Consider the following 25,407-nt stretch of genomic DNA (forward strand, 5'->3'; position numbering starts at 1 on the left):
GAATGTGCACACACACACACATAGAAGGACACACATGTCTGTGTGTGCATACACACACACACACACACACACACACTCTCTCTCTCTCACCCCAGATGAAGTGATTCGATCCTAACAGGGAGACTTTGGCCGCTCTTGTGATAACACAGCTGCATACTGAAATCACCGTGGTAGTAACACCCAGCACTGCGATTTATTCAAATGGACAGGGTGCCTAAATAATAATATACAATAAAATAATAATAATAATAATAATTAAAAAAAGGGGGAATCCCAACCTGTTCAGGAAAAAAAAAAAAGAAAAAAAAAAGAAAAAAGTTAAATAAAATGTTCATGGAATTCAAGTCCTTGAAGCGGGAACTGAAAGAAAATCTCACTCCTTTTGTTACTCAGCACTGTCCCAGACATACAAATATAAGTAACGAAAAGGCTTAAACTTTGAGGTTGCTTTGTCGACTCAAAGGGCAAACCCATGCTCGCAACTGTTCCTCCTCAATACACAGACACTTCACCAGGAGAGGGGATTTCAAAAGATGTTCACAACAAGGGATTTCCAGAGAAATACTGCAGGCGGTCTCTGCTTAATTTTTTTTCTTTCATTCTTCTGTTCTGAAACCAAATTTTAACCTGTCGGTCAGTGAGATTTAACATCCTAGATAACTGGAGCCTTTTTTCTTTGTTTATATAGACATTGAAGAAAAATTCTCTCTCTAGCTCTCTGATCTGGAATTTCGAATAGGGGCATCTCTTCTTCCTCGTTCTGGGAGCACCTTAAAAGAACCAGAAGGCAGGGTAAATATCCTAAAGAAATGCAAGACACACACCCATCTTCACAGCTGACCAGATAGATCGGAGCAGCTTACTAACTTCAGTTATTAATGCAGGGAGGAGATATCTTCCAGCAGTTCGCCTATTGTTAGGGGTAGCAGAGGTGAGGTTACACAGGGTCTTAAGGACCGTGGTGTAATTATTTTCCCACTGCACGGGGCTTAACGCAGGCACATGCAGACATTTTGGTTGGAGATAGGTTATTTTTTAAAAATAAAGAACAGCCTAGGACTGGAGGCAGCAGGCTGCTGGAGCAGGGTTTAGAGAGGCTGGAAAAAAAACCCCACACCACACCACGCTCAGCTGCAAATCTGTTATCTGTATAGAAACAGCATGAGCAAGGTTGGAATTAGAGGAACTAGATATTATGTTCCGCATAAGTTTTTTATTAACTCCAGTCCTCGCCACACACGCAAAAAAGAATCAAAGTAAAAGAGAACTTAGCATCTGAGCTGCAAAAGGGGACTTGCATCACGAAAGCAAATAGGAAAACAAAACAGCCCTCCCCTCTTCCCAAAAGATCCCCACGCTGAACACTAACTTGCAAAGTTGCCTAGATTCAGCCTTTAAAAAACGCTCCAAGACTGCCTAGAAAATGTGAGCGCATGCAAAAGAAACCCAACACAACAACAACAAAAAAACCCAACACAACCAAAAAACAAACCAACAACCAAACCACACACAACACCAGAAGACCCAAACAACCAACCACGTAAGTAAAAGCCCTTCCTGACAAAAGCTAGACGCTCCACTGGGCTTGGAGGAGAATAAATGCCACTTTAAACAGAAAAGTAGAAGAAAATGCTCAGCTTTGCCTGCAAATTCGGCAGATTTCCCCTCAGCACTGCACCCCCACCAAGAGAAAAGACTCAACATACAGTTTTAATTAAACAAAAAAAAAAAAAAAGAAAAAACCAAACAAAAAAAAAGCCGCCCCAAACATTTTGCATGCATCTTAACGCCTAAAAGAAAGCACAGGCAGCTAAAGTAGTGTTCTGCCCAATTGCCTTTTACCCTCAGCAACCCGGGACCAAATCCTTTTAAAATGCTCATGTAAGTTCATGATCAAAGTTAATATTTGTCACGATGGTGTGCTTTTAAAATTTCACAGACTCTAAGATACTGTGTCTGCGCCTAACATCTCCATTTTTTTCAAAGAGCTTTTCCCATCGTAAAAATTCTTCTCGTTGGAAGAAAGAGCTTTGTAGGTTATAATAAAATCCTTTGAATGCTTATAAAACTCCACATAAAATTTGACCGACAAAACACACGGGCTAGTCCCTTAACCTTTCCATTTACTGCTCTACCTACTCGAATTGCTGTTTTTGCTTCCTTCCTTGGTGACAGAAGAGGACGAGGCTGAAGACCCTGGGTTTGTGTTTTCCTCCTCATCTTCCGGGTCTATACCTTGCTCTCCGCGGGATGACAGTGCGTGGGGTTGGGACTCTGCCTCCACTTTGCCCTCACCCTTCTGCAGGCAGGTCTCCGTCGGATTTTCCGCCCCGCAATAGGCATTTTCGAAGAAGCGGTCGAAACCTTGGGGCAAGACAGTGTTTTTGTTCATGCTGGTGTAGAATCCCGTCGATGCCGGGTGGTTGGAGCTGGGGTGGTGGTGGCTGTACACGCTCTCGTTTTTCATTAGCATTTCGGTCATGGTGGAAGGCGGGATGCACTCTCTATGCATCAGATCTTCTGCGGAATAACACGAGGCGTAATTGCTTCGGTGGTGCCATTTACTTGAGGGGTCTAGACCATAGGAGACCTCTCGCACGGGCTGCACTTGCGAGAGGTTGGTGGAGTAAGGGTAGGAGATTTGGCGAGAGGGGGCCTGTGGCAAGAAAGATGACACAGTTGAAAATTCAGGGACGTAATAGGTACAGCTGGGGAGGTAGAGATTAGAAGCGCAACCTGCCCTTTCTCCAAACTCAGCGCTCCTCTCCTTACGCGACTGGGAGCAGAAGTTGCCCAGGTTCACCGAGTTAAACATCTTTCTCCTTTTCTTGCTCCTATAGCTAGATGTTTTGGATCCGATGTGCGGAGGGGAAAAAATTTGGGAAGGCGAGATGACGCGCTATCCGTCTTAGTCGCTCCGGAGGACACGTGATCCAAAGTAGATATTGTCATATATCAGTTTGGAGCACTTAGATGCGTAGGAGTGGTTCACTTAGGTAAGATCTCAGAGGTTCAAACGATTGGTTTGCAAACACCGCAGAAACATTATGAAAATCAATTGCAGATTTGTATTCATTTTCCTGAAGGCACACCCCTCCTCAGCATTCACAGCAGAACAAGTACAAGGGGTGGCTTGTGAAGTTACTGCTTTTTTTTTCCCTTGCCTTTTTTTTTTTTTCCTTCCTCCTCTCCTTCCTATTTGGATTCTGCTTGCTGCTTTTCAGCAGGATTTGGAGATGGGGTGGGGGGGATTTGGGCTGGGGAGGGGGGGTAGTGGAGGGAGGGTCTTAGGGAGCTCGAACGGCGTTTTTCCACCCTTTTAAAAAATATTTTAATTACGCTGATTGCTATAATTTATCATTATGGCTATTTCTATCCTTAGAAGTGTTCCTGAACAGACTTTAGGTAGCTCAATAAAATCGCTGGAGGCGCAGAAGTAAGTTTTCCATTTCCCAAACCTTGCTGCAGGCGGGAATGCCCAGCTACAGCTAGGCTGCTAAATTATAACTAAAACTCTATATATCTCTCTATCTGAGAGTGAGGGGGTTGGTGCTAATTAACGAGCTTCTAACATACGCTAATTATGTTGATCTCTATGTGCACATCAACTATACATCAGCCAAGGTAGCATGCTTTATGGAGAATATACCATTTAAGCAATGGCAGTGTGCGGGGGATCGTGTAAAGTTTCCAACTTTAAAGTTAAAGCAGGCCTGGCTTAATGACTTTTAATATCGAATTAGTGATATATCAAGGAATAGAACAAATGAATTAAGTCAATGTCTAATAAATATTCGAAAACCTCTTTTTATGTTTGGTTAAATATTTATTACGTAAGAGTGGCATATTGAATATTTAATGCAATTGTTTATTGTCAATCAATGAACATACTTTCAGCAATACTCTCATCATTTATTCCTCCAGCTGAATTTAAAAAGGTATTCTTATTAAAGTAATTTGTTTTCTCTCCTGTGCCCCGGGAGCCTCCTCTTCCTCTGTCCTTCTGCATTTTCATACCAAAAAGCAGGGATACCGAAGTGCTGCCAGATATTTTGCGAGTTTTGCAAAGAATTATTAGGCGGGTGGGGGGAAAAAATAAATCTCTTCTGCAAACTCATTGGAAAGGTGCACCTGAAGGACGCATAACTTGCGCGGTACCAGGCTCCGCGGGGTTATCCCACTGCCTTTAAACTGTCCTGAAAGAACAAAATTGCCTGCAACAATTGGGCGCTAATAGGGTTTTCACCTGGATTAGAAATCATCTGTCTGAGGGGGAGAATATTTCTCTGTCGAGCAGAGGTGGCTGCTTTCATCTATGGATTAAAATATTGCAGCACATATTCCCCTCCCCCTCCCCCCCCCTTTTTTTTTTTATCCTTTTCTTTACAGGATGCTACTTAGGCATTTTCCCCCGGAATTATCCCTTTTCAAACGCCCAGTAAAAGGAAGAATAAATGAAAATATTAAATTGCCCACACATAAATCCGAACTAAACTCCATCATGGGATCTCTTTGGTGGTGGGCTGAACACTGCGAACAAAAACTGATGTACCAGGAGAGAGTGAGATGCTTTTCTGGAGAGGATCTTGTCAAATCCGAGTTGCAGTCATTTCAAACAGCAAGAAGGAAAAAAGGCAAATCTCAGCATCAGAGCTCTGAGCCTTGGGAGAAGCAGAAAAAGCCTCGACGGCTGCCGTGTTTTCGCTTTGCTTCCCGAAAAAATAACGCATAAACTCATCCGAAAATAACCAATTCACCAAAAGGGAGCAACAGAGGGTCCCAGCCCCTCGGGGGGATGTCCCCCTTGGAGCTGGGCATCCCTGGGCAGCTCCTTTTTTCACTTCGCTCTTGTCTATTTAATTTTCTTTAGTTTGCTAGCACCCAACCTGCTGTTTGCACTGTAACCCCGGGGGTTGCTTAATTCCTAGGCGAGATGTAGAGAAATGGGGAGAGAAACGCATCTCGAGCAACCGGACGAGCTGCAGCCTCTGCTACTAAAAATATACATATCCTGCGATTCTGCAGCAATGCAAGGGGGAAAAAAGGGGAGGGGAAGTTGATTTTCAGGGAAGAAAACAGCCTCACAAGCCCGTACCTTTCAGCCGAGCAGAGCGCGAAGGATTTCAGGATGCTTGAGCAAAAAAATACAGTGGATATTTCAGTAGAGCTTTCCAAAGTGTGGTGCTTATCAGGCGGTGTGACCGGATTTTTATGTATTTATTAGGAAATCTTGAAGGGAAACATGGCGGCTTCACATGCTAAGGTTGTGTGCTCTTCCTCACTTTGAGCCTTCTTCATCTCCTTAATGCAACAGCACACTCTTGATCATTTATTCTCATTAATATCTGGTCCGTCCGTGTGTGTGTCCCCCCCCTTCTCTAGCTTTATATTTTCTATTTAAAGAGCCGTTCTCATAAAACCCTTTTTATAAGGGATCCGGGCGTGTGAGTCTTTCATGAGTGCGTGTGTGTGGAGATAGAGATATACACACATATAAATATGTCTGTAATTGCAAAATGAGCTGTGTTTTCCTCTCTAATGCACCGTTTGGCTGATGAATATATATATATATATATATATATATATAAGGGCAAGAACTCTGGCTGCAGAGATGGATTTCTTCAGGTTTGTAATCTGCCCTATTTTATGACTTGGACGTCGTTTTGGGCAAAACTTTTAATTAAAGTGTCAGCGATCTTTTAACTTGGCTTTTTATGGACCAATATTAATACTAACTACAAACTAATAATGTTAAGCTATTGTTTATGAGTGTAATTATTTTTTCCCCCAAATCCCTCCTGTTTGAAACCTGCGTGGAGGATCTTCTCCCTCCGATCAAAAGGAGAAAGGCTTTAAGATATATTTTTTTGTTATATTTATTCTGATCTTGATTCCATAGGAAGCCTGTAGGCGTGAAGCTCTGCGTCCAGAGGAGGAACGTGAGCGTGTTGTTAAAAAAACAATACCCGAGCAGCTCCTTACACCTAAAACAAAGCACATGCACCCCCCAAAAAAGCCCAACACAAGGGCAAACAACAAAAATCCGTGTGGCATAAAACTCGCCTTCTCTCCTCTAGGTGCGTGAATAATTTATTGCTCTTCGTAGGTAAATAACATCTAAACCAAGCCCTGGTGTCGTTTTGGTTTTTAAACCCAGTTTAAAGGGTAGGATTTGCCTGCTTCCTGCAAGGAAGCAGAGAAGAGGCAGCTGTGGAGTCACAGCACTTGAATTTGACCACCAAAGTGACCACCATAAAACGGAATGAAGGCTGGCGGCTCGCATTCCTTTTGGTTGCCCTTTAAAAAAAAAAAAAAAAAAAGCTATGCCCTAAAGTCATTTGCCTTACAGCATCCAGAGCATGAGCATTTCAGTCCCTTCATTTTTAAAATCTGCTTCATTTCCCAGTGAATGGGAAAGGTTACAGCTTGGAGGAAAAAATTAAAGAAAAGCTATATGTGTGCTCTTTAAAGGGGAAAAAAATATTTAGGGGAACCTGAGAAGGGGGAAGGAAAGGTCTGATTTTGTAGATTCTGATATGACGGTGTGTATAAGATGAAGCTGCCCCGTCTAGAAGATTATTTCCCCCCTTTATTCAGTTATTTCTCAGCCAGAGGAAAGGAAAAGGAGGCGGCAGCACCGAGCTTGTCGCTCCTTGTGCCTCCTCTGCAGCTGGATATATAAATACCCAGCTTTGTCCTGGCATCTCAGCCGCAGACCTCTCTACCCAAACTGCCCCAGCAGAAAAAGCAAAGTGCAAGGGAAAAAAAAAAATTTCCAACCCCCCCCCCCAAGCAACCCTCCCTTGCTCCTGAGTCTGCACTCATTTGCCTGATATAATGCAAACACTTAACACATTTAACAGCGTTTTCAGCAGGCAAATAGGCTCAAGGCTTGTAAGATGTGTTTTGCGTTACTAACAGGAATTTTAAGGGGATGTTAGAGGCATTTCGTGACCAAAAAACATTGTAGCGATTGTACCAAAATCAAAAACTCGGAGTTGTGAAAGTTGGCTTTAGCTGATCTGTGTAAACATCTGAAGTTATATTTTGATTTAGGTTAATCCTGTACTTGAACTCTTCTCAATAAATCATTCCTCTTTTTTTTTTTTTCCCTCTCATTGGGGAGAGAAGATTTTTTTTTTTCTTCCCCCCCAAGCTGGAGTTATCTGAACGCAGTGTAAATTTGTTAGCAATCTCCCAACTCAGGTCAAAAACTTTTTTGTAAGTATTGCCATAAAGAAGTCTTTGTCCGAGCCATACAGTGGGGAAACTACTGACGGGGGGTGGGGGGGTGCGGGTGGGGGGTGGGAAGGAAGAGGGGACGAGAAGAAAAATAAATAGAATAGAATAGATTTTATACCAACCTGGCTTACCACGCTACTCATTGCTACTTACTGTGCTCTCAAGATATCTGCTGCAAAATTTAGACCCTGAACCTTTCCCTATTTCAGCCAGTTGATCAGAGTTTGCTTTGCCTCCTGCCTTGGGGGAAAAAATAAAGGATTTTTTCCAACCTGCATTGCTAACCTGTGCTCACTCGGGGCTGCAAATGCATTGTGAGTGGGGGCAAAAAGCACTTCTTAAGCAGATGCATCTCCCAGTAGCCGCAGAGATGAGCTTTGCTTTTGCTAAATAGGCTCCAACTTCTGATGTCTAATGACTTTGGCCTATCAGATGTTCTCAAAGTGATTTTTCCCTCCCTTCCACGACGGTACTACAATACTTCCTCAGATGGACTTATTAAGGAAAAAAAAAAAAAAAGCCAACACACACACACACAGAGAAAGAGAAAGAGAGGAAACTCAGGCCAGTAAACAGATTACTAGACACCGCGTATGTGTACAGGAAATCTGAAGGGAGAGACAATAGCTACAAGTGGGAAGCGCTTGGGAAATATTATTGTCCCCAAATGGCAAAGATAAATTTAATTGGATGGATGCCAGGCTGCGAAAGAAAACTATATAAGCTGTGAACAATTCAAAGGGGGGGGGGGGGGGGGGGAGCGGGGAAAAGACTTAGATCTCTCTAGACCTGAGCTGCAAGTTCAAAATCATGTGGACTTAATCAAGATAAAAGCAGATTGAACTATGCTTCCCAACCGCAGGCAAGGCTGGGACTGTCTGGGATAAAAATGTGCGGCGGGTGTCGGATTCACATAGAAGTGATGCCGCAGAGGCGTTAAGAAGAGTTGGACTTAATAATAACCAATATAAGTAACACTTTGCCAATCGGCCTTCCCACTTATTTTTATTTTCTCCTCAGCCACGGCTCCTTCCCCACCTTCTATACAGGGAGAGCTGAGGCCGGGGGAATATCAATGCCTGTGTGTTTCCAGCTATTTATTTACATTATTTTCCTCGGCACAGCTCAGTCGCAGGGAGCTGCTGAAGCATGTGAGGTTGGGGAATTAAAGTAAAACTTCACAGCGTGCTAAAGTCGCTCCTAGAGCCGCTGCGAAATTCAGCTTAGAGGAGACAGGAAACCCAGAGGACCTCGTTAAGCAACACCTATTTCTATTCCACAGCCTCCCTCTCTTTCCCCTCCCTCCAAATACTTATTTAAGCACAAAGGAAGACATATAAAACACACCCAAACCTTTTTAAAATATCCTTTATTCGCCAGACATTCCCTCTTGATAACTTTAGCAGCGCCACTAAAATGTGAAAAACTGTGTAAAAAGTCGGAAATTGTGTCAGGGAAAATGTGTTTTCTGTTGGGTAACCCATTTATTCGCAAAATAGCCCCGAAATGCAAAGTTCAGAATAGAATGTGGGCGGCTAATCCTCCCCAGACTTACTAAAACCGCACACACGTTTGCATGCGTGGTATTTAATCCTTAAATACTCAGGAAATAATTTCCATGATTGCACTTCAATACTTTGGCTCCCGCATCCCCTTTTAAAATGTTTTTTACTTTTGAAATATTTTTTCCCCCACAACAGCTAGCAGCTAGATGTATTTCCCTCAGATAACCATTGATCAAAGGCGAATCTCAACAGTTTATGGGGATAACTTCAATAATTCGCAACTGAGGGCGGGGCGGCGCTGGGCTCTTTCTTCCATCCCCGCGTTAATCAGCATAAAATGAAACAAAATTTTTCAGCTGCTTCACGGGGTGACATTTTCCAAACGTATATCCAGCTTTTAGAAGATAAATGCTGCCGGCGAAGGAGTGGAAGGTATAGCTATGGCAAATGCCTGTGTCCACCCCTCTCCACCTACCTATGTAGCTGATGGGTGGACCTGCCTTTCCCTATGCACTCACGGCCCCTCTCCTATATCCCCTTTTCGGCTGCAGAGGCAGAGGGACAGGGGCACAAAAATCTCTTCTAAACAAGTTGCTTTACTTTGTGCCCGCCGCGAGAAGCGCGGCTCCTTTACTCCCCTGCAGAGGATAAAGTGACGTTCGCATCTTTTTCTTCACCGGGGGTGAGGGTTGGGTGTTTTGCTGGTGCCATGGTCAGTTGGAATGAATACATACCTAAATTAAAAGTACCCAGACTTCTTATTAAAGTGCTGGCTTCAAAATACCTCATGTAGTGAGAACAGATAAATTATGGATTAAAAATCCGTCCAATAATCGGACTCTTACCTAACCCCTCCTTCTGGTCCCTCCCGTGCATTTTCTTTCTTTCTTCCTTTCTTCCTTCCTTCCTTTCTTCCTTTCTTCCTCGCTTTCTTTCCCTCTTTCTATTTCTTCCTTTCCATATTTATTAGACAACTGTGAGCCTATAGCATGGGTAATTTGTGCAATAGTCTGATTTTCTCTTACACCATAAATACGCATAGATCTTAATTCATTGCCATATTACAGTCATGTATGCATTCTGATTGAATACTTCTATGGATTTCTATCCCGTAGAGCACAGATTTGCCTAAATAACTACATAGTTATCTTTTCATATTAAACAAAGGCAAATATATGCAAAATTGGCTGCTCCATTGCACTAATCTCCTTCCACCCTTTCCGGTGTTAAGGTATCCAACGCAGCATTTCTTTTAACCTTTGAGTAAGATCTAAAGCAGAGGTCGAAAATCAGGGGGAATATGTGATGGCCTTTTCCCGCGGAAGTGGAAAATAAAGGAAAGAGGAGCCGTCCCCCCTCCTCCCGGTGTTTTTGGGGGCAGCCGGGCTGCGGCATCGAGCGATGCTCGGGCCCCTTGCAGGGTTACGGGTTTCCAGACGGTCATTGTCACGTCTATGGAGCCTCTCCGTGACCGGGGGGACACACACCCCATCGCTCCCCTCCCCAGATCTGCCTGTTGGAAGAGCAAGCAGGAGCAAAAAATCCCCCAAACGAGGAATATCCACATTTTCATGGGTTTCATCCCCGCTGCGGGCTCGGCTCGGCGCAGGCAGCCCCCGCGGCTGGCAGGGGAGGCGGGAGAGGGGAGGGGAGATTTGGGGGCCGGGGTCGGGGGACAGGGGGGTGCAAAGACACAGACCCAGACCTGGCGAAAGTTCCCTCCCCGCCAAGCTTGTTCCTCTTGCTGCCGCTTTCCCACGGCTCAAGCGCGGTGGGTTTGGGTGATTTTTGCCGTTTCGGGTGCGTTGGGTTGGCTTCTCCTCCTCTTTGGTTTTTTTTTGTTTGTTTGTTTGTTAGGTTTTGTTTTTTTTTTCTGGAGTGCAAAGGTTCAGGGTGAAGTCAGCTCCGGGTGAGGAGAAAGGGAGACGGGGGAGGGACAGCACGACTTACTGCAAGGCGAGAGGTAAAGGGACTCAGCGATTTTATCCACCCCGGCTTGCAACCGACCCCCCCTTTCCACCCCTTTCCCTGGGTTATTGTTTATCTATTATTAACCTCTTCCCCATCCCGGGCTCAGCCCCTGCTCAGATCTTTTCCAGGAGTCAAATATGAGCAGAAACCACCTTTGCCCACGCATTAAAATCCACATTATTTTATTCAGTGTATCCCCATTTTCAAGCACAGACAGCAGACGAGCTTGGCTCAAAACCCCAAATGTCTCCTACACCCACCTAACCCCCCCCTTCTTTTTATTTATTGATTACCCCTCTATGCCCAATTTTCCCCCTCTTTGAGACAAAAAATTCTGCCCCTCTCCCTCCCTCCACCCCCTTTTTTCTTCCTTTCTGCCTCTCTCCTTACCGAGCGAACTTCATTGTTTTCTGGAGGAAATGGTAATGTTCAGACATTAAACCTTAATTGGGCTTTTCTTTATGATGTTTAATTTCCTCCACGGCAGACGGATTTGCATCTTGCTGGGAAAAAGAGAAAGAAAAAAAACCAACACACCAACCCCCGAAGAAGAAAAAGAAGGGGGAAAGACCTTGTTTGAAGTCTGCAGTCCAGCTTAGGGGGGAGAAAGGATGAAAAAAATCAGTATTTGGAGCAAAAGGCTCCAGAAAAACCCACTCCCCTTTTGCTCCTTCAGCGCTCGTCTCGTCTCTCTGCCCCTCGCCGGCTGGACGGTGCGGGGTGAGGGGAAGGGGTTTGGGGTTTTTTGGTAATAATCAGGGTTGCCGCACGGAGCGGGGTGGTCGCCGGCAATGGCATTGCCCCCGGGCTGCGGCGGAGCAGCGCGGACGGCCGCGGAGGGGAGGCTGGAGCCTTAACTTGACCTTCACGTTGGAGGGCGGCCCCCGCCCACCCGACGGGCGGCCCGGACGGCTCCTCCCGCAGGCAGCGGCCCGGGCAGCGCGGCCGCTCTCCGCAGCCGCGCAAATCCAGGGAGAGAAAAACGGCATAAAATCGTGTGTGGGGGGGGGGGGTGGGGGGGTTAGTGCGGGGCAGCTCCTGCCCCGGTGCCTCCCAAAAATCAAAATCTCCGGAATTTATTTGCAGTCTTGAGGGTGGGTGGGTGTGGGTGTGTGGGTGTGTGTGTGTGAAGGCAACTTTTATCCCCTGCCTAAAAACAAAATCCCGGTTATAGTCCAGTAGACCCTTTCGCCTCCCCGAGAAATCCCCTTTCACCCCACCGCATCCCCTTCCCCACGACCCACTCTGTCTTCTAAAGAGGCACATTTTTTCCCCAACCACCTTTTTTTTTTTTTTTTTAATCCCGAAATCCATCCCAAAATCCCTTTTTCCCTATAAAAGGGGACAACGCGGAACCGCGGCAGCCAGCGCGGCTCCTCTTTCCAAATAGGTATTTTCTTTAGCCCCATTTAGGAAAAAAAAAAAAAATCCATGGCAGAGCCATTTCATTGGGTTAGAGGGATTTTTTTAAAGTTTGAGGAGAGGTTCCTAGGACTTTGATGAATGCATTTTGGGTGGAAAAAAATCAATGAAGTGCTTGTGCAGATGTGGAACTTTGTCGGTGTTCACCCGCCTTTGTGTGTGTCTGGGGGGGGCAGACAGATGCTTTATTTCACAGTCTCTCTATAAAGAGATAATTATATATCTAGTTATCCACCGGAGCAATAAATACTCTTCATCCACAATTACAGATGAAGATGGTTGGTTTAAATACCCATAAAGTCAGTGTTTGGGCTCTGGCTGGCAGTTGAAAATGAGGGATTGGGGGGAGAGGGAGTGGGGGTGGAGATGAGGTGTAAAGAACCACAGCGGGGAGGAACCCAAAGGAAAAGTCCTGTGGTCCCGGCAGCCCCCCCAAAAATGAGCACGACTGGGTAAAAATATCTCAATATTGCTTTATATGACCTCCCCGGCAGCGGGGGGGGGGCCGTGGTTGCGATGAATTTGTCGATCTTTGGCTGGGCGGGGGTGAGCTGTGCTGTACTCGTACCTTGCTCCTCAGTTACACACCGGAGCTGTGCACAGATATTCCCACTCCAAGGGGGGGTTCACATACACCACACCACACCCCCACCCCCACCCCCCATGTACTTTCGTGGATTCCCGCAAAACCACATGGGATTTATTTTTCAGAGAGGAGAGGAAAAAAAAGCCCTGGCCCACACCATTATCAAAGTATCATTTTTAATATTATCGCTATCTCAAGATAGTTTGAGTTGAGGTATGTATGGCCTTTTTTTTTTTTTTTTTTTTTTTTTTTTACTTTTCTTGATTTTACTGGACCTGACGCCTGCCCGCCGACATTCCTCATTGCTACCTTGGGTCTCACACTGTACTTTTCCATACCTAATTTTTTAAATGCTTTCTCCTTTAGCAGCGTCTTGTCTCACCTCATAATAGTTTACTGGGTAATCATAAAAATAAAATGAATTTCCACACTCTCTGTAATTATCGACACTTCTCCACCCGACGTGTAGGTTTGGGAGGCACAAGAGTGTACTGGCTGCAAAAATTAATATTAATACACTTTCCCTTTGAAATAAATTAATTTTGGCAAACGTTTTTATAATGAGATATCCTGATGGTTTATATGTTCTCTGTGGCAGTGTTTGGCTAACCCAAGCCTAAAATTAAAGCACAAACTCTCTTAAAAAATTACAGGTAGATTTTTAACGCGGATTTGAGGCACATGCGCTCATATTCTAGCTAGACCAAACCACGGGCTAAATGTGATTTATTCTGACTGAGAGGGATATAAGAGTTCTGCATTTTTCTGGTACCAGAAATGGTGGTGATGGTGGTAGGGGGATCCAAATTTCTGCACTGACAAAAGCTGGCTAGATACTTTACTTTCAAAAATAGTAATTTTTTGATCTGAAATAGGGAGAAAGGAGAGCTCCCCTTCACTTAAGCTGCAGAGAAGGATAGTTAGTACGAGATTTATTGGGGACTGAGGGGCTTGTATCTTTATTTCCTATTTGAGCAACACGAAAATAAAGTCGCTTAATGAAGTCTGACTCTAAAAAAAAAATAAATACGGAGTTTGTGGAGAGTCAACAAGAGGCAGCCATTAGAAAATCCGCGCAATTTAGCCGCAGTAAGGAGTACAAGCCGACTGATCTTTTTATCTTTCTCATCCTTTTCATCTTTATTATCACTCTTGTTAACAACACCAATGAGACTGGATACATATATCTCCTTTAAATGCAGTCATCCATGGAGCCATTGTAGTTGCTAGCTACAGATATATTAATTAATTTATTCTCTCAACAGTAAAATATTGCTGTGTCTACTTGCTACCTACCAAGCAATAAAAAAGAGGCTTTCTTTTCCCCCTCTGCACTTCATTAGGCTTTACCTATAAGTTTCTATTTGAAATGATTTGCTTAAAACTAATTACTTGCAATGTACTTAATTTTCCTCTCGCAGGGTCTGGAAGGTTTCAAAGTGGGGTGGGTGGCCATATGCTGATAAATGCTGCTAATTATTCCCACTCAGTGTTTATTTTACATTTATGAACCCCCACTCGGAACCAAACCAAGGCATTCTTCGGCAATAATGCACTGGCATATTAATGATAAGGGGGGGGGGGGAGCATGGGCCTTGAAAACAGTCCCTATAGCAGCACGGGGCAGGAAAGCAAACAGTTAATGTATCACGGAATTAGCCAAAGGACGGAGCCTGAGCCACACACAGTCCAGGAGAAGGAAATCCAGCCATTCTTCTTACGTTAATGGCAATTATTATATTTATTGTTAATTGCTGTAATACTTGAAGCTACAGCCCTCTGAAATGCAGCTGCGAAGAGGTGCTTTGCTTTTGTCTGGGTTTGGGGGGGCTGAGAGTTATGGGCTGAGGCGGGAATGCAAAATATTTCCACGCATGGACACGGGCATCTCTAAGCTGCTGGACAAGAGCCCCCAGATCAGTATTTTCCCCCGCGTGTCATTCCCACGACGCCCGTGTGCAGTCCCCCCAGCACCCAGCCCCTACTGCTGCACCCCCAGCAAGCCAAGGTGCCCCCCACCTTCACACCCACCCCCCGGCACCCAAGCTGCTTTCACCTCGCTCTTTGTGCTGCTCCTTTTTGGCCAGGTCCGAGGGGCTGAGCCCACACAAAGCCCACGCACACCCGGGGGCACCTATATGCCCCCCGAGTCTATAGCACTCCATGCTCTATAGGCTACGCCTTTACTCTTTATTTGCGGGGGCGTATAGAGGGGGAAAAAATAATTTCCAGGTCCCTCCCCTCCAGGCGAAAGCACCAACCTGGGTGTCAGCGACGTGGCCGGGTTTATTTTCTCTTGCACTTTTAAATCTTCCTGTTCTTCCTTCTGCTAAACCAGCTCTGGGGCCGCCTAGATTTGGGTGTAGAAAAAACCGATTTTGGCTCAGGAAAAGGGTGTTGTGAGAAAACGAGGAGCGACAGAAGGGAATTCTGATTGTCTACCTCGATTTTCGCTGTTGCTCGCGGACTGGCTGATTAAACTTTGCTTAAAGCGGCTCTTAATGGCTTTGAAATGAGCTCAGCCCCAAGTCGGGCCGGGCTTTGCAGAGGGAGTTCAAAGAAATCAGACATTTCTTCTGCACAAAGGTGTCAAGAACATATCTCCTGGCTCAAAAAAAAACCCTCCCTTTTTGTATTCTTGCTTTGCACATTGTATTTCCCGCATTGAGTGTAGGCTGGAAGTACGGAAACAGGAATAAATCCCTAAAACTGACCCTCACTCATTAATATTTTCTACGATTTCTGCAGTAGCTGTGAAATAGCACCTCGGTCTTTGTCATTAACGGTAGAAATATTCCTCGCAATTAAAGAGATGAGGGTTTTCTCCCCTCGCTAACAAATCCATTTTAAAGCCGGAGCAGTGAAATACGCTGCTGAATAAAAGAAACCAGTCCAGAAATAATATAGATTTTATGGCGAAGCAACAATTTGTTCTATCCGCTCGCTGGTAATAAATAAGTTTTATCTATTTTCGCGAGTGTTTGAATGTCTTTGAAACCCAAGTATTCCTGCTCAAGGTGAACCCACTTACAAGATATACAATTTATGTCACCCTATAGCACTCAAACCTGTTAGGAGTAATTCCTCCTCCTGCCCATTTTCCTCCAGATTGGTGCAGGGACACAGAAAGAAGGAAATAAAAGTGGTTAAAAGTCTAACCTGAGCTTGCTCGTACAATGTATGTGCACTTATATTCTCCTGGAGCAGGAGAAACAGACGCAAAGTGTGCACACCCGTGTTAAAAAATAATAATAATAATAAGTTGAAAAAGTAACTATTACAGGAAAAAAGTGAGTTTTCACTCTGTAGAAAGGCCAAGCCCTGCAGATGTCCCCAACTACTGCTTCTGCATGTCCCAAAATTCAGATCTCCCCGGAGGGGAGGCTGGGTCTGGCTGCTGGAAGGAGCAGAAGTGGGGCCCATTCCTGCAGAAATATTTGCTTTCCTCCTTCTTCCTCTCCTGTCCAAATCAAGCAGCTCTTGGAAAAAAACCCCAAGATTCAGCTGCTCAGGACTGGGTGAATCCTCTCGTCATTTTGGAAGCCCCCAGGTGCACCCACCCTGTGTTGGGGAATCCTGCCAGTGAAAGTGGAGGAAAATATATTAATTTCTCTTAATCTCCTGTTTTTCGCAGAAAACCTGATCTTAACTCCATCAGGCTGAGGCTCAGGCCAGTGGCCCCCAGTGTGCCCAGACAGGAGGGTGGGCTGAGCTGGGGGTCACTGGGCTTGGGGCTGGATGCGGCCAGGACTGGGGGAAGGACCAGTTAATTCGCCATAGACCCCACCGTGGTTTTCTTTGGTATTTCTTTAATAAAAATCCCTTCTCCATCTTCCAAAAGCTTTTTTTCCCCCCGGCCTCTGGGAAGTGTGTGGCATCTCCCCCGAAAGGAAAAAGCAGAGAATCCATTATATATAAATATCCGCTTAGAGAGAGATCGAGGAAATAATAATCTAATTTATTTAAATAGGCCTGACGGGGTTACTTTTTTCTCTTGTTAAATGAATCTGCTGCGAATTTACGCCGAAGAAACGCAATAACGTTGGTCCTAATAACCATAACAATAAGCATCAACACGCCCGAATCTAAACCCAGTCTAATATATTTCCAATTTAAGAGCTGTGCTTTCACGTCTCATTCCCATCTTAAAGTCATACCCAGGCTATCTTTGACATTCCTCTGGTTCCTATATCCATAAGGAAACCCATCCTTACATATACATATGTACATATAAACCCATATGTACATAGGCACCGTGGGAGCCCAGGGGCAAGGAGAGGTATAGTCCTCCTGCACCCTCCACCAGAGACAAAAGAATCCCAATTAGCCCACATTCGAGCTTCTTAAAAAAAAAAAAAAAAAGGCGTCTCAGTTGAGTTTTGCTTCCAATTAATGCTACGCGCAGGAGTATAATTCTCATTAAACCAGCAATTTGGAGATTAACTTATGCTTCTTGTTTCCCTAGGATTTTTCTAATTATATTTAGAGCAAGCAATATTTCTTTCCTTTTATAACGCATTTTACACATTCATTTAATTACCTTTTTTTTTTTTTTTTTTTTTTACCAAAAGATGATCTACAAGCCACAGAAGGCAAGGCTGGCTAATATATTTTTTTGGTTTTGTTACTCTTTTATTAACCTTACAAGTTAATACTAATTTTAAATAGCAAACAGTAAATCACCAAATAGATGTTTTGGGCAATTTTATTTATTATCAAGAAATCACATAATAATACATTATTTTTATTATTATCATTATTTTTATTATTATTATTATTATTATTGTGAAGCAACTTTTTACATGACTATATAAAGCCAGAACGTGCTATAACAGACATTTGCATAGACCCTACATAGAATAGCTTGAGGTAAGAAACATTACATATGAACTATACTGCGAAGGATGCATATTAACAACCGCAATAACCTAGACTAGGGGATACAAGCAGAAAAACCGATGCCACGTACACGGAGAACAAACACAGAACGAACAGAAATCCCACCGAGCCGCCTTTTTAAAGCAATCTGGAAGAGAATATTGCATATATTTTCGTTTTCTTCGGCATTTTCTCTAGGGGTTGCTGCTGGTGTCCTGGCCATTGTGTTGGGAAGGACGGTGGGGTGTTTTTTTCGGGGGATACAAGTGCCCCTCGGTGGGTGAAGAATAACGAAACGGATTGATTTGTTTTTTGGGATGGTGGGATTGAAACCCAACACAGCATTCCTGACATCTCACCGTAACTCACCCTCATTCCTACCTTCCCCAGACCCCAGCGGCCCTCCCCACCGCCCCTCATTGCGGGGGCAAGGGGGGGAGGGGCTGTTGGGGGCTCAGTTCAGCAAAACCTGCGTGGGTTTGGTCCTTTATTTCCTTGGAATTACACCCCCACGCTCCCCACGACACTGCACAGCCCGAAGCGGGGCCAGCTCAGCCCTGCGACAAGGTGCTTTGAGAGCACCCAAAGCCACAACCGCCCCCCCAAAATCCCCCCCCCCAATCCCCCCCCCAATCACCCTTCCCACCCCCCAAAATCTCCCCAAGACATTGCATTCCTCCACATCGCCTTCCTCCTTTAATTGCACATGGTTGAGCTGGAGCATCTAGAGATATATCTATATACGTGTGTGTTTTAACACATCCTAGGCTTTATTGCACAGCATCGCGCCAGGCGATACCCTCCGCGGCGGCTCTTTTGTGTGGGAGGAGGGGGCAAAAGGGGACCCTCACCCAGAAGCCAGCATTGAAGGAGGAGATGGGGGTTCTTTCTTTGGGGAAAAAAAAAAAAAAAAAAGAAAACACAAGTGGAAGGAAAGAAAGCTGTGACATTTCCCGGGCTGGGAATTAAAAAAAAAAACCACACAGGGGTGGGTGGAAGAAGAGGAAGCAGCCAGGGAAGGAATGGGGCTGAAGGGAGAGGGGGGATGTCTGCTGGACGCTCCTGCAGAAATAGAGCTGAAGGAAAAGGCTCCTTTCAGCCCAGGGAGGGATTTTTTTTTTTTTTTTTTTTTTAAGGAGTCGGCTCCATCCTTTGCAGCTCGTAAATAAAAGCATTCCTCGGCGCTGCTGGTCATGACCATGAACGCGGGGAAGCGGGAGCACGTGGTGAGCATCCAGACTTCCCAGAAAACGCTGCTTTGCCATAAAATTAATCCCCCCTCCGATATAAAACGAATGGAGCAAAGCACGGCGCGGCAAAGCACCGGGCTGCAGCACCACCGTCCCCCTCTCCCACTTCAGCTTGAATTAAAAATTCCTAATTTTTCCCCCTTTTTATCCTAAATTACAATTTCCCGTGCAGGTAAATCTTCCCAGGACCCTAAACCTACTGCTTCCCCCGTCCTCCCCTCCCTTGCCTCACTTCCCCCCGACCTAAAAGTGCCTCGATCACCAACCTGACAAGGAATCGCCAAAACTGGTGTTTTTCCCCAGGAAATCCGAGCACACGTACAAAGAAAACTTATGCCGCATCCTACCAGGCCCCTCTCTATTGCCCTGAAAGGGAAAAAGCCAGACAAGGTTTTTGGGAGACAATCCTGTCCCTCCACAAAACTGAAACCTTTTCTGAAAGATGGGCAGTCTCTATCTGCAGCGGGCAGGAGTTTTTAGGGAGGGAAAGAAAAGAAAGCATCGCCCTTGCTAGAAACCTACGGTACTACAACCTGGCGGGCACTGGGAAAGGGAGACATAGCTGGATGGGACATCTTTCCTTAAAAAATCCCAAACCCTCTTTTTAAAAAAAAAAAAAAAAAAAAAAGTCAGAAAATAGCGCCCAGGCGACAAAGCACATCTTTTCAGTTATCCCAGGGAAGGAAAAATGTGACTCCAACAGGCTGTTATCACCGGAGGGTACAAAAAAGGGTTTTTTTCTACCGATTTTCCTACGGTGTCATCAATAAACACAGCAAAACAGCGTGCATACTCCACCAGCAGCGCTTTTCCAAAGCAAAACATAATTTTTTTTTAAGAGGAAGGACGTGGTTTCAGGATAAGTGTAGAGAAACGCTGTGAATTCAAATAGAGAGAGAAAAAAGTCTCTGAAAGGCTCAGTTTGCATGGAAGGAAATTCTGAGTATTTTTTTCCCTAGGAGGGTTTTCTAGGGGTATGTGTGCGTTTTCCTTTTCCTTGTGACATTCTGGCGTTGAGGACAACACCGCCGCCTCCATCAAAGCCTCATATCTATAGGGACATAGTGTGATACACATACCTCATATATTATATAGATATATACCATGTACACCGGATATATACACAGTCTTTGTCGCCTCTTCCTAGAGATCCTGATTAAGCCTAGAGATACTGATTAGCCGCAAACCCTCAATTTAGACCGAGAAAAAAACATCTTGGGTCACACCGTGCACTGAAAAAAAGCATCTTCCATAAGGGTGCGGGGCTGGTCCTATAAGACAACATACCCCATACCCTTCCCCATACCCCCACACCCATTCCTCTATTTTTGCTATTTTCCCCTCCCGCTTTCCCACTAAACACCAAACCAGCCCTAAACCCTGCGTGGCAGCCTAGGAGAGGGTCCAGGACCCACCCTCATCACCCTCAACCCCGGTCTCGCCGCCAACCGAAGGCGGGCAGGGGTGGAAATGGAAAGGGGGGGGAGCAGGACCGGCGGCCCCCGACGGCCCCGACGGTGCCCGGCGCTGCACGGAACCCTACCTGTGCTGCTGGCAAAGGACAAGTGGCTAAAGTGGCGCTCGGAACCTCCCCGTCAGCCCGCCGAGCATCTCTGGAAGCCGTCCGTCCCCCCGCGGTGCCGGCGGAGAAGATGCATTATTTTATTATTATTATTATTTCGCTGTCGGGTTTCGTATTTTAAGGGAAACCGGTTATTTATTAATATTATTTCTTTATTCATTGATTTCTGGGTAAGGATGGGGGGGGGGGGGGGATTAAGAGTGATCAGGTAAAGTCCCGGGAGCCTGGGTGAACACTAGAGTCTATATGGTTTTTTTGTTGGTGGTTTGTTTTTGTTTGTTTGTTTTTTTGTTTGTTTGTTTTTTGTTGTTGTTTTTTTTTTTAATACCCGACACGGACGCTTTTAAAACTTTAAAAGAAAGAAAGGGCTTGCTCTCTCAGGAGGAGTCTTTTCTTTTTCATACGCCGGTTCTGGAACCAGATCTTCACCTGCTGGTCGCTCAGGTTTAATCGGTCTGAGAGCTCCCTCCTTCTTTGGCGAGTAATGAATTCATTGACCATAAACTCCCCTTCCAGCTCTGCCAGCTGCAGCTTGGAATAGGGTTTTCTTTTTTTCCGGGACCGTGTGTGCATCGGGTACCAAGGAGCACCTGGCAAAGGGGGAGCGAGAGTTGAGCACTTGGCAAGGGGAGAAAAAAAAAAAAAAAAAAAAAAAGCCTCTTTAGAAAAAAGGGCACCCACAGCACCCCTTCCTGCACCTCTCCTGTGGCCCCACTGTCCCCGGGGACCCCAGCTGTTCTGGCCGTGGGTGCTTAGGGATGCTCCCAGGGCTACGGGTGATGCGTGAGGCGGGCACAGGAGGCAGAGGAAGGGAAAGGTGGGGAGCGTTATAAGCGGGGCAGGGAGCAAAGGACTATCAAGGAGCGGGCGACTAACCTGGGACACCCCGGGAAGGGCTCCGGCTTCGCTAACAGAAAGAAATCTCCACCCCGATGCCAACTTTGAAGGCTGTGGAGTTTTTTTTTTTAAGCATGCCCCACTTCTCCCCCCTTCCCTCGGGCAGACACACCTCTGCAATGTCCCCAAAAAGCGCCCTGACGCTCCGCCAGCCCTCCGCGCCGCGCAGGGATGCGCAACCATTGCCCCTCTCCGCGTCTCTCTCTCTCTTGTTCTTTTTTTTTTCCCCCCTCTTTTTTTTATGGGATATTTACATGTTTATAGCCTTTTCTTTTAAAAGAAGCACCACCTAATAAAACATTAGGGATTTCGGTGCTACCCCTAGTGGCCTCAGCACACATAGACACGCCGCTTCCCATCGCTCAGCCCATGAATTACACCACGAAGGAGCCCCAAGCCGGCAAGTTTCCAAGCACCCCCCCCCCAACACGACCAGCTCCAGCCCCGAGACCCTCCTTCCCGGGTCTTACCACCGTTGCCTAAAGTGCTGCCTTGGTTCAGGGGGGAGACCAAACCCCCCGCTTCGCCGCTCGTGCCTTTATTCCCTTCATTGAGCAAGGAGGAGCTGGAGTCTGACTCCAAGGACTGGCAGGACGGAGGGTCGTGGGGCACCGCCTCGCTGGCCGGATAGTCATATTTGCTGAAATTCCCCCCCATGCCTGTGGGGAGGCTGGACTCGAGGGGCAGCAAGGCACTGTCCCTGCCCCTCTCCTCCCTCTTGAGCCCGGTGCTCTCGGAGCAGGTTTCCCGGTAATAACATTTGCTCTCCTCCACCCGGGCGAGGTCGCAGGCTCTGCCGAAGGAAGGGTTAATGGAGACGGGGCTGCTCAGGTAGGGCTGCGGGTACCCGTTGCAGGGCTCCGAGGATGCCCAGGGCAGGGAGCAGACGTTATCCCGCCGGGGGTAGGAGAGGGAAGGCAGCCCGGGCAGCTGCCCTCCGGAGGCACGGAAATTGGGGAAGTAGAAGGTGTCTCCCGTGTGGATGTTCACCAGAGGTCCCACAAAGCCGGGATTAAGGAGGTTGTGCTCGCCCATTTCCGCGGGCCTGACCGAAAGCTTCTACTTTATTGCTATCTGACATTAAACATAGTTAAACCGACGGCTCGGCCCTATTGGTCCGGGGGGGTCACGTGAGCCCCAAATTGCTCTGGGAGGGGGGGGGGGCCCTCCCCTCCCCTGGCAGCCGAGACAAAACACAACAGCAAGTTCCGCCTTTTTACGCCTTTTCTTCCCCCCCCCCCCGGCCCCTTTCACCCCCCCTCATAAAAAAAATCATAAAAAAATCCCATAAAGCATTTTATTAAAAAAAAAAAAAAAAGCAACGGCTCCCAGCGCTGGCTTAAGAACCGCGAAGCGCCCTAAAATGTCATATTTAGCATAAAATAATCGATAGGCGAGGGTTTTGCCCCAAAACTGCTGCGCGCCCCTCCCCCGGCAACACTTCGGGGCCCTTCACCATCTGCGAAAGAGAGGCTGGTTCTCATTAATTAGCTCCTTTATTAACTAAAACAGTTCGAATTTACAATATCTCCCCAATAAATTACTATTAGATATTGTGTCATATAAAGTTTACGGGCTTTTTAAGTAGACGAATGATGGTGCCCGCAACAGGCTCATATTTACGCGCGGCGGGATGGGAGAGTTGGAGGCTATTTGCGACCTTTTCTGCTCTTTTTTATTGTTATCATTATAATTTTTCCCCCCTCCTCTTGGACTAGGTGGCTTTGTCGCGGGCTGGGGGAATGCAGCCTCTTCCCAGGCTCTTGCCACTCTCTCAAGAAGGGATGGAAGATTTTTTAACAGTCCTCGATTGCTTTTATTAATGATCTGTGTCGAATAAAGCAGCCAGAAGAACACGACTGTATATAGCCTTAATTTACTCGGTATATATTCCATATGCACCAAGGCGCACACACGTATAGATTCAGTGTTCAAACCTTTTTTTTCTTTTTTTTTTTTTTTTCCTTCCTTGGTTTCTGGGAAAGAATAAAAATTATAGTCCTCCCCCCCATTTCTCTGGTCGCCACCCCTGGAAGCAGAGGCACACACACACACACACACACACACAGAGCTCCTTCCTCACCACCTTATAGCAATATATTCTACCCTCGTAACACTACAGAGCTCTTCTTCCCTCCCACCCATCGTCTTCTCTTGGTCATACTGAAAGGAGCTGCTGCAAAGGAATACAAGGGATGAAAAAAAAAATCAATATCGGCGTCTTTCAGTGCAAAATAAATACGTTGGCGGAAGGAAAAAAAAAAATGGAAAAGGTGTATTGTATGGAAACCGGGGACACGCAAAGACATATGAAGGTGTTTTATGTTAGATTTTTTTATATAATTTTTTTCCTCTCTTTTTTTTTCTTGCTTCTTCCCCCACCTTTTTTTTTTATTTTTTAAGAAACAAAAATGCCCCCCCGTCCCCCGTTTGCTGGATTTTTGCATGGCTTTGCATTCTTCCCTGCCTTTAAGCGACTCCCAAGCGCTCCCCTTGCCAGGTTGACTCTGCAAAGTACCGTAAATATTCCTGTAGAGGTAAAACCGCTGCGCGGGGGCGGAGGCGCTCCGCGGAGGCTGAGCCGGGCGGGTGTAGCCGCATCTCCCCAACTGCTGCCTTTCCAGTCAGCAACTAACCTCCCTCACCGATATTTTATATATTTCTCAAGTACAAAATCATTTTTTCCTCATCTGGCAAAATGCTGGGGCTTCAGCTAATCCCCCCTCCCATCCTTGCAAGAAAAATCAGGTGCCAATAAAATAATTCATTTAGGTGCTTTTTCGTCTTCCATGGACAGCTTCTGAAGGTGGAAAACCTATTTTCCATATTTCCCATCCCTGGCACATCTATGGATATGCTACATACATACCTTGCAGAGATACGTGCATACCTTCCTACGCGCTTTGCCTGCGAAGGAAGAAATACGACTACTAGAAATATTTTGCTAGAATGAAAGTTTAGCACTTTTTTTTTTTTTTAACCTTGCCAAGGAATTTTTCTCCCTGCAGGTATAAGTGAAAAAGCTGCTTGCGATTTCTCCAAGAGTGTCTTCTCGCTGAAGAAGAAGCGCTCGCAACGCTGGGCGAGCGTGGGGAGGAATAGTTTATATAAAAATGAGCACGTGATCCCCGGAGGTTGCCATCTGAATTGGCTTTGTTTGCTGTTTTTTTTTAAAGAAAACCCTTCCTCCACCTTGCTCTTTTCTTTGCAAAATTCCCCATTTAAGACGTGCCCGGGTGCTGCACGGCTTTGTTCTCCACCGGACCTTGGGAAAGTACATTTCTGCTTCAGAGGAGTCTCCGGGTATTTGGGGCTTTTCCTCTTTATTCAGTCTGATAATTTTTTTTCAGGGCGAAACAAAAAATTTAATAAAATTTCACATTTACCTCTAAGGAAACATGTGGGGAGGCAGCTACAGGGGCTGAGCTGGGGAGCAAATGAAGCACAAACACGCAGTCCTGCGTGGAGAGATAATGTCAGCATGGGCATCATAGCAAAGCAGAGGGAGAAAAGCATCCCCGATTCCCTTATTTATTCTTTTCTCTCTCTCTCTCTCTTTTTTTTTTTTTTTTTTTTTTTTTTTAAGAGCTGGAAAATGCACAGCCGTGCTCAGAAATATATTAAGCGATGCACAGCGTGGAGAGTAACTCCCTGCTCTTGGTGGCCTTGAATAGTGCTCCCCAGCTCAGCGCTGCTCCTGCTGCAAGCAGGCAGCAGGTCCAGAGAAGGGAAAAATAGAAAAATACAAATCCTGAGGACCTTTAAGCAAAGCTGCCGCGCTTCCCCGGGAATTTCTTGCCCATTAAGAATGCATTTCCCAGTTCAGGTTGAGTGCTTGGGCTTCTCTAATGCTCAGCACAGGCTGAGCGGTGTTTAAAAACGAAAGGCTGAGCCGAGCCCTCCTGCTTGGGGACTGGCACTGCTGCCTCAGCCTCCTTCGTGCACAACCCACCCCGAGCGCCGGCCTCCAAAAATATATCCCGATTGCTATCCCATATCGCTCTGAGCAACCCTCTTTCTTTTTTTTCCTGCGGTGTTCCTCCCCCGAAAAAAGTTGCCCAGCCCAGCAAAAAA

The 25,407-nt window shown here is 45.9% G+C and overlaps 2 protein-coding genes across 2 annotated transcripts; both read right to left on the bottom strand.

The window, feature by feature from the left end:
• Positions 1-537: 537 nt before the first annotated feature.
• HOXC11 (homeobox C11) lies at positions 538-2,815 on the bottom strand. The gene is made up of 2 exons (XM_005233114.1): positions 2,140-2,815; positions 538-770 (listed from the first exon to the last, which is right to left on the bottom strand). The coding sequence occupies exons 1-2, from the start codon at positions 2,813-2,815 to the stop codon at positions 538-540; spliced, it is 909 nt and encodes a 302-aa protein (XP_005233171.1).
• Positions 2,816-20,787: 17,972 nt separating this feature from the next.
• On the bottom strand, positions 20,788-22,368 carry HOXC12 (homeobox C12). The gene is made up of 2 exons (XM_005233113.2): positions 21,804-22,368; positions 20,788-21,026 (listed from the first exon to the last, which is right to left on the bottom strand). The coding sequence occupies exons 1-2, from the start codon at positions 22,366-22,368 to the stop codon at positions 20,788-20,790; spliced, it is 804 nt and encodes a 267-aa protein (XP_005233170.1).
• Between the last annotated feature and the right edge of the window lie 3,039 nt (positions 22,369-25,407).

This window comes from Falco peregrinus, chromosome 19 (genome assembly GCF_023634155.1).
Source record: "Falco peregrinus isolate bFalPer1 chromosome 19, bFalPer1.pri, whole genome shotgun sequence".
Lineage (NCBI taxonomy): Eukaryota > Metazoa > Chordata > Aves > Falconiformes > Falconidae > Falco > Falco peregrinus.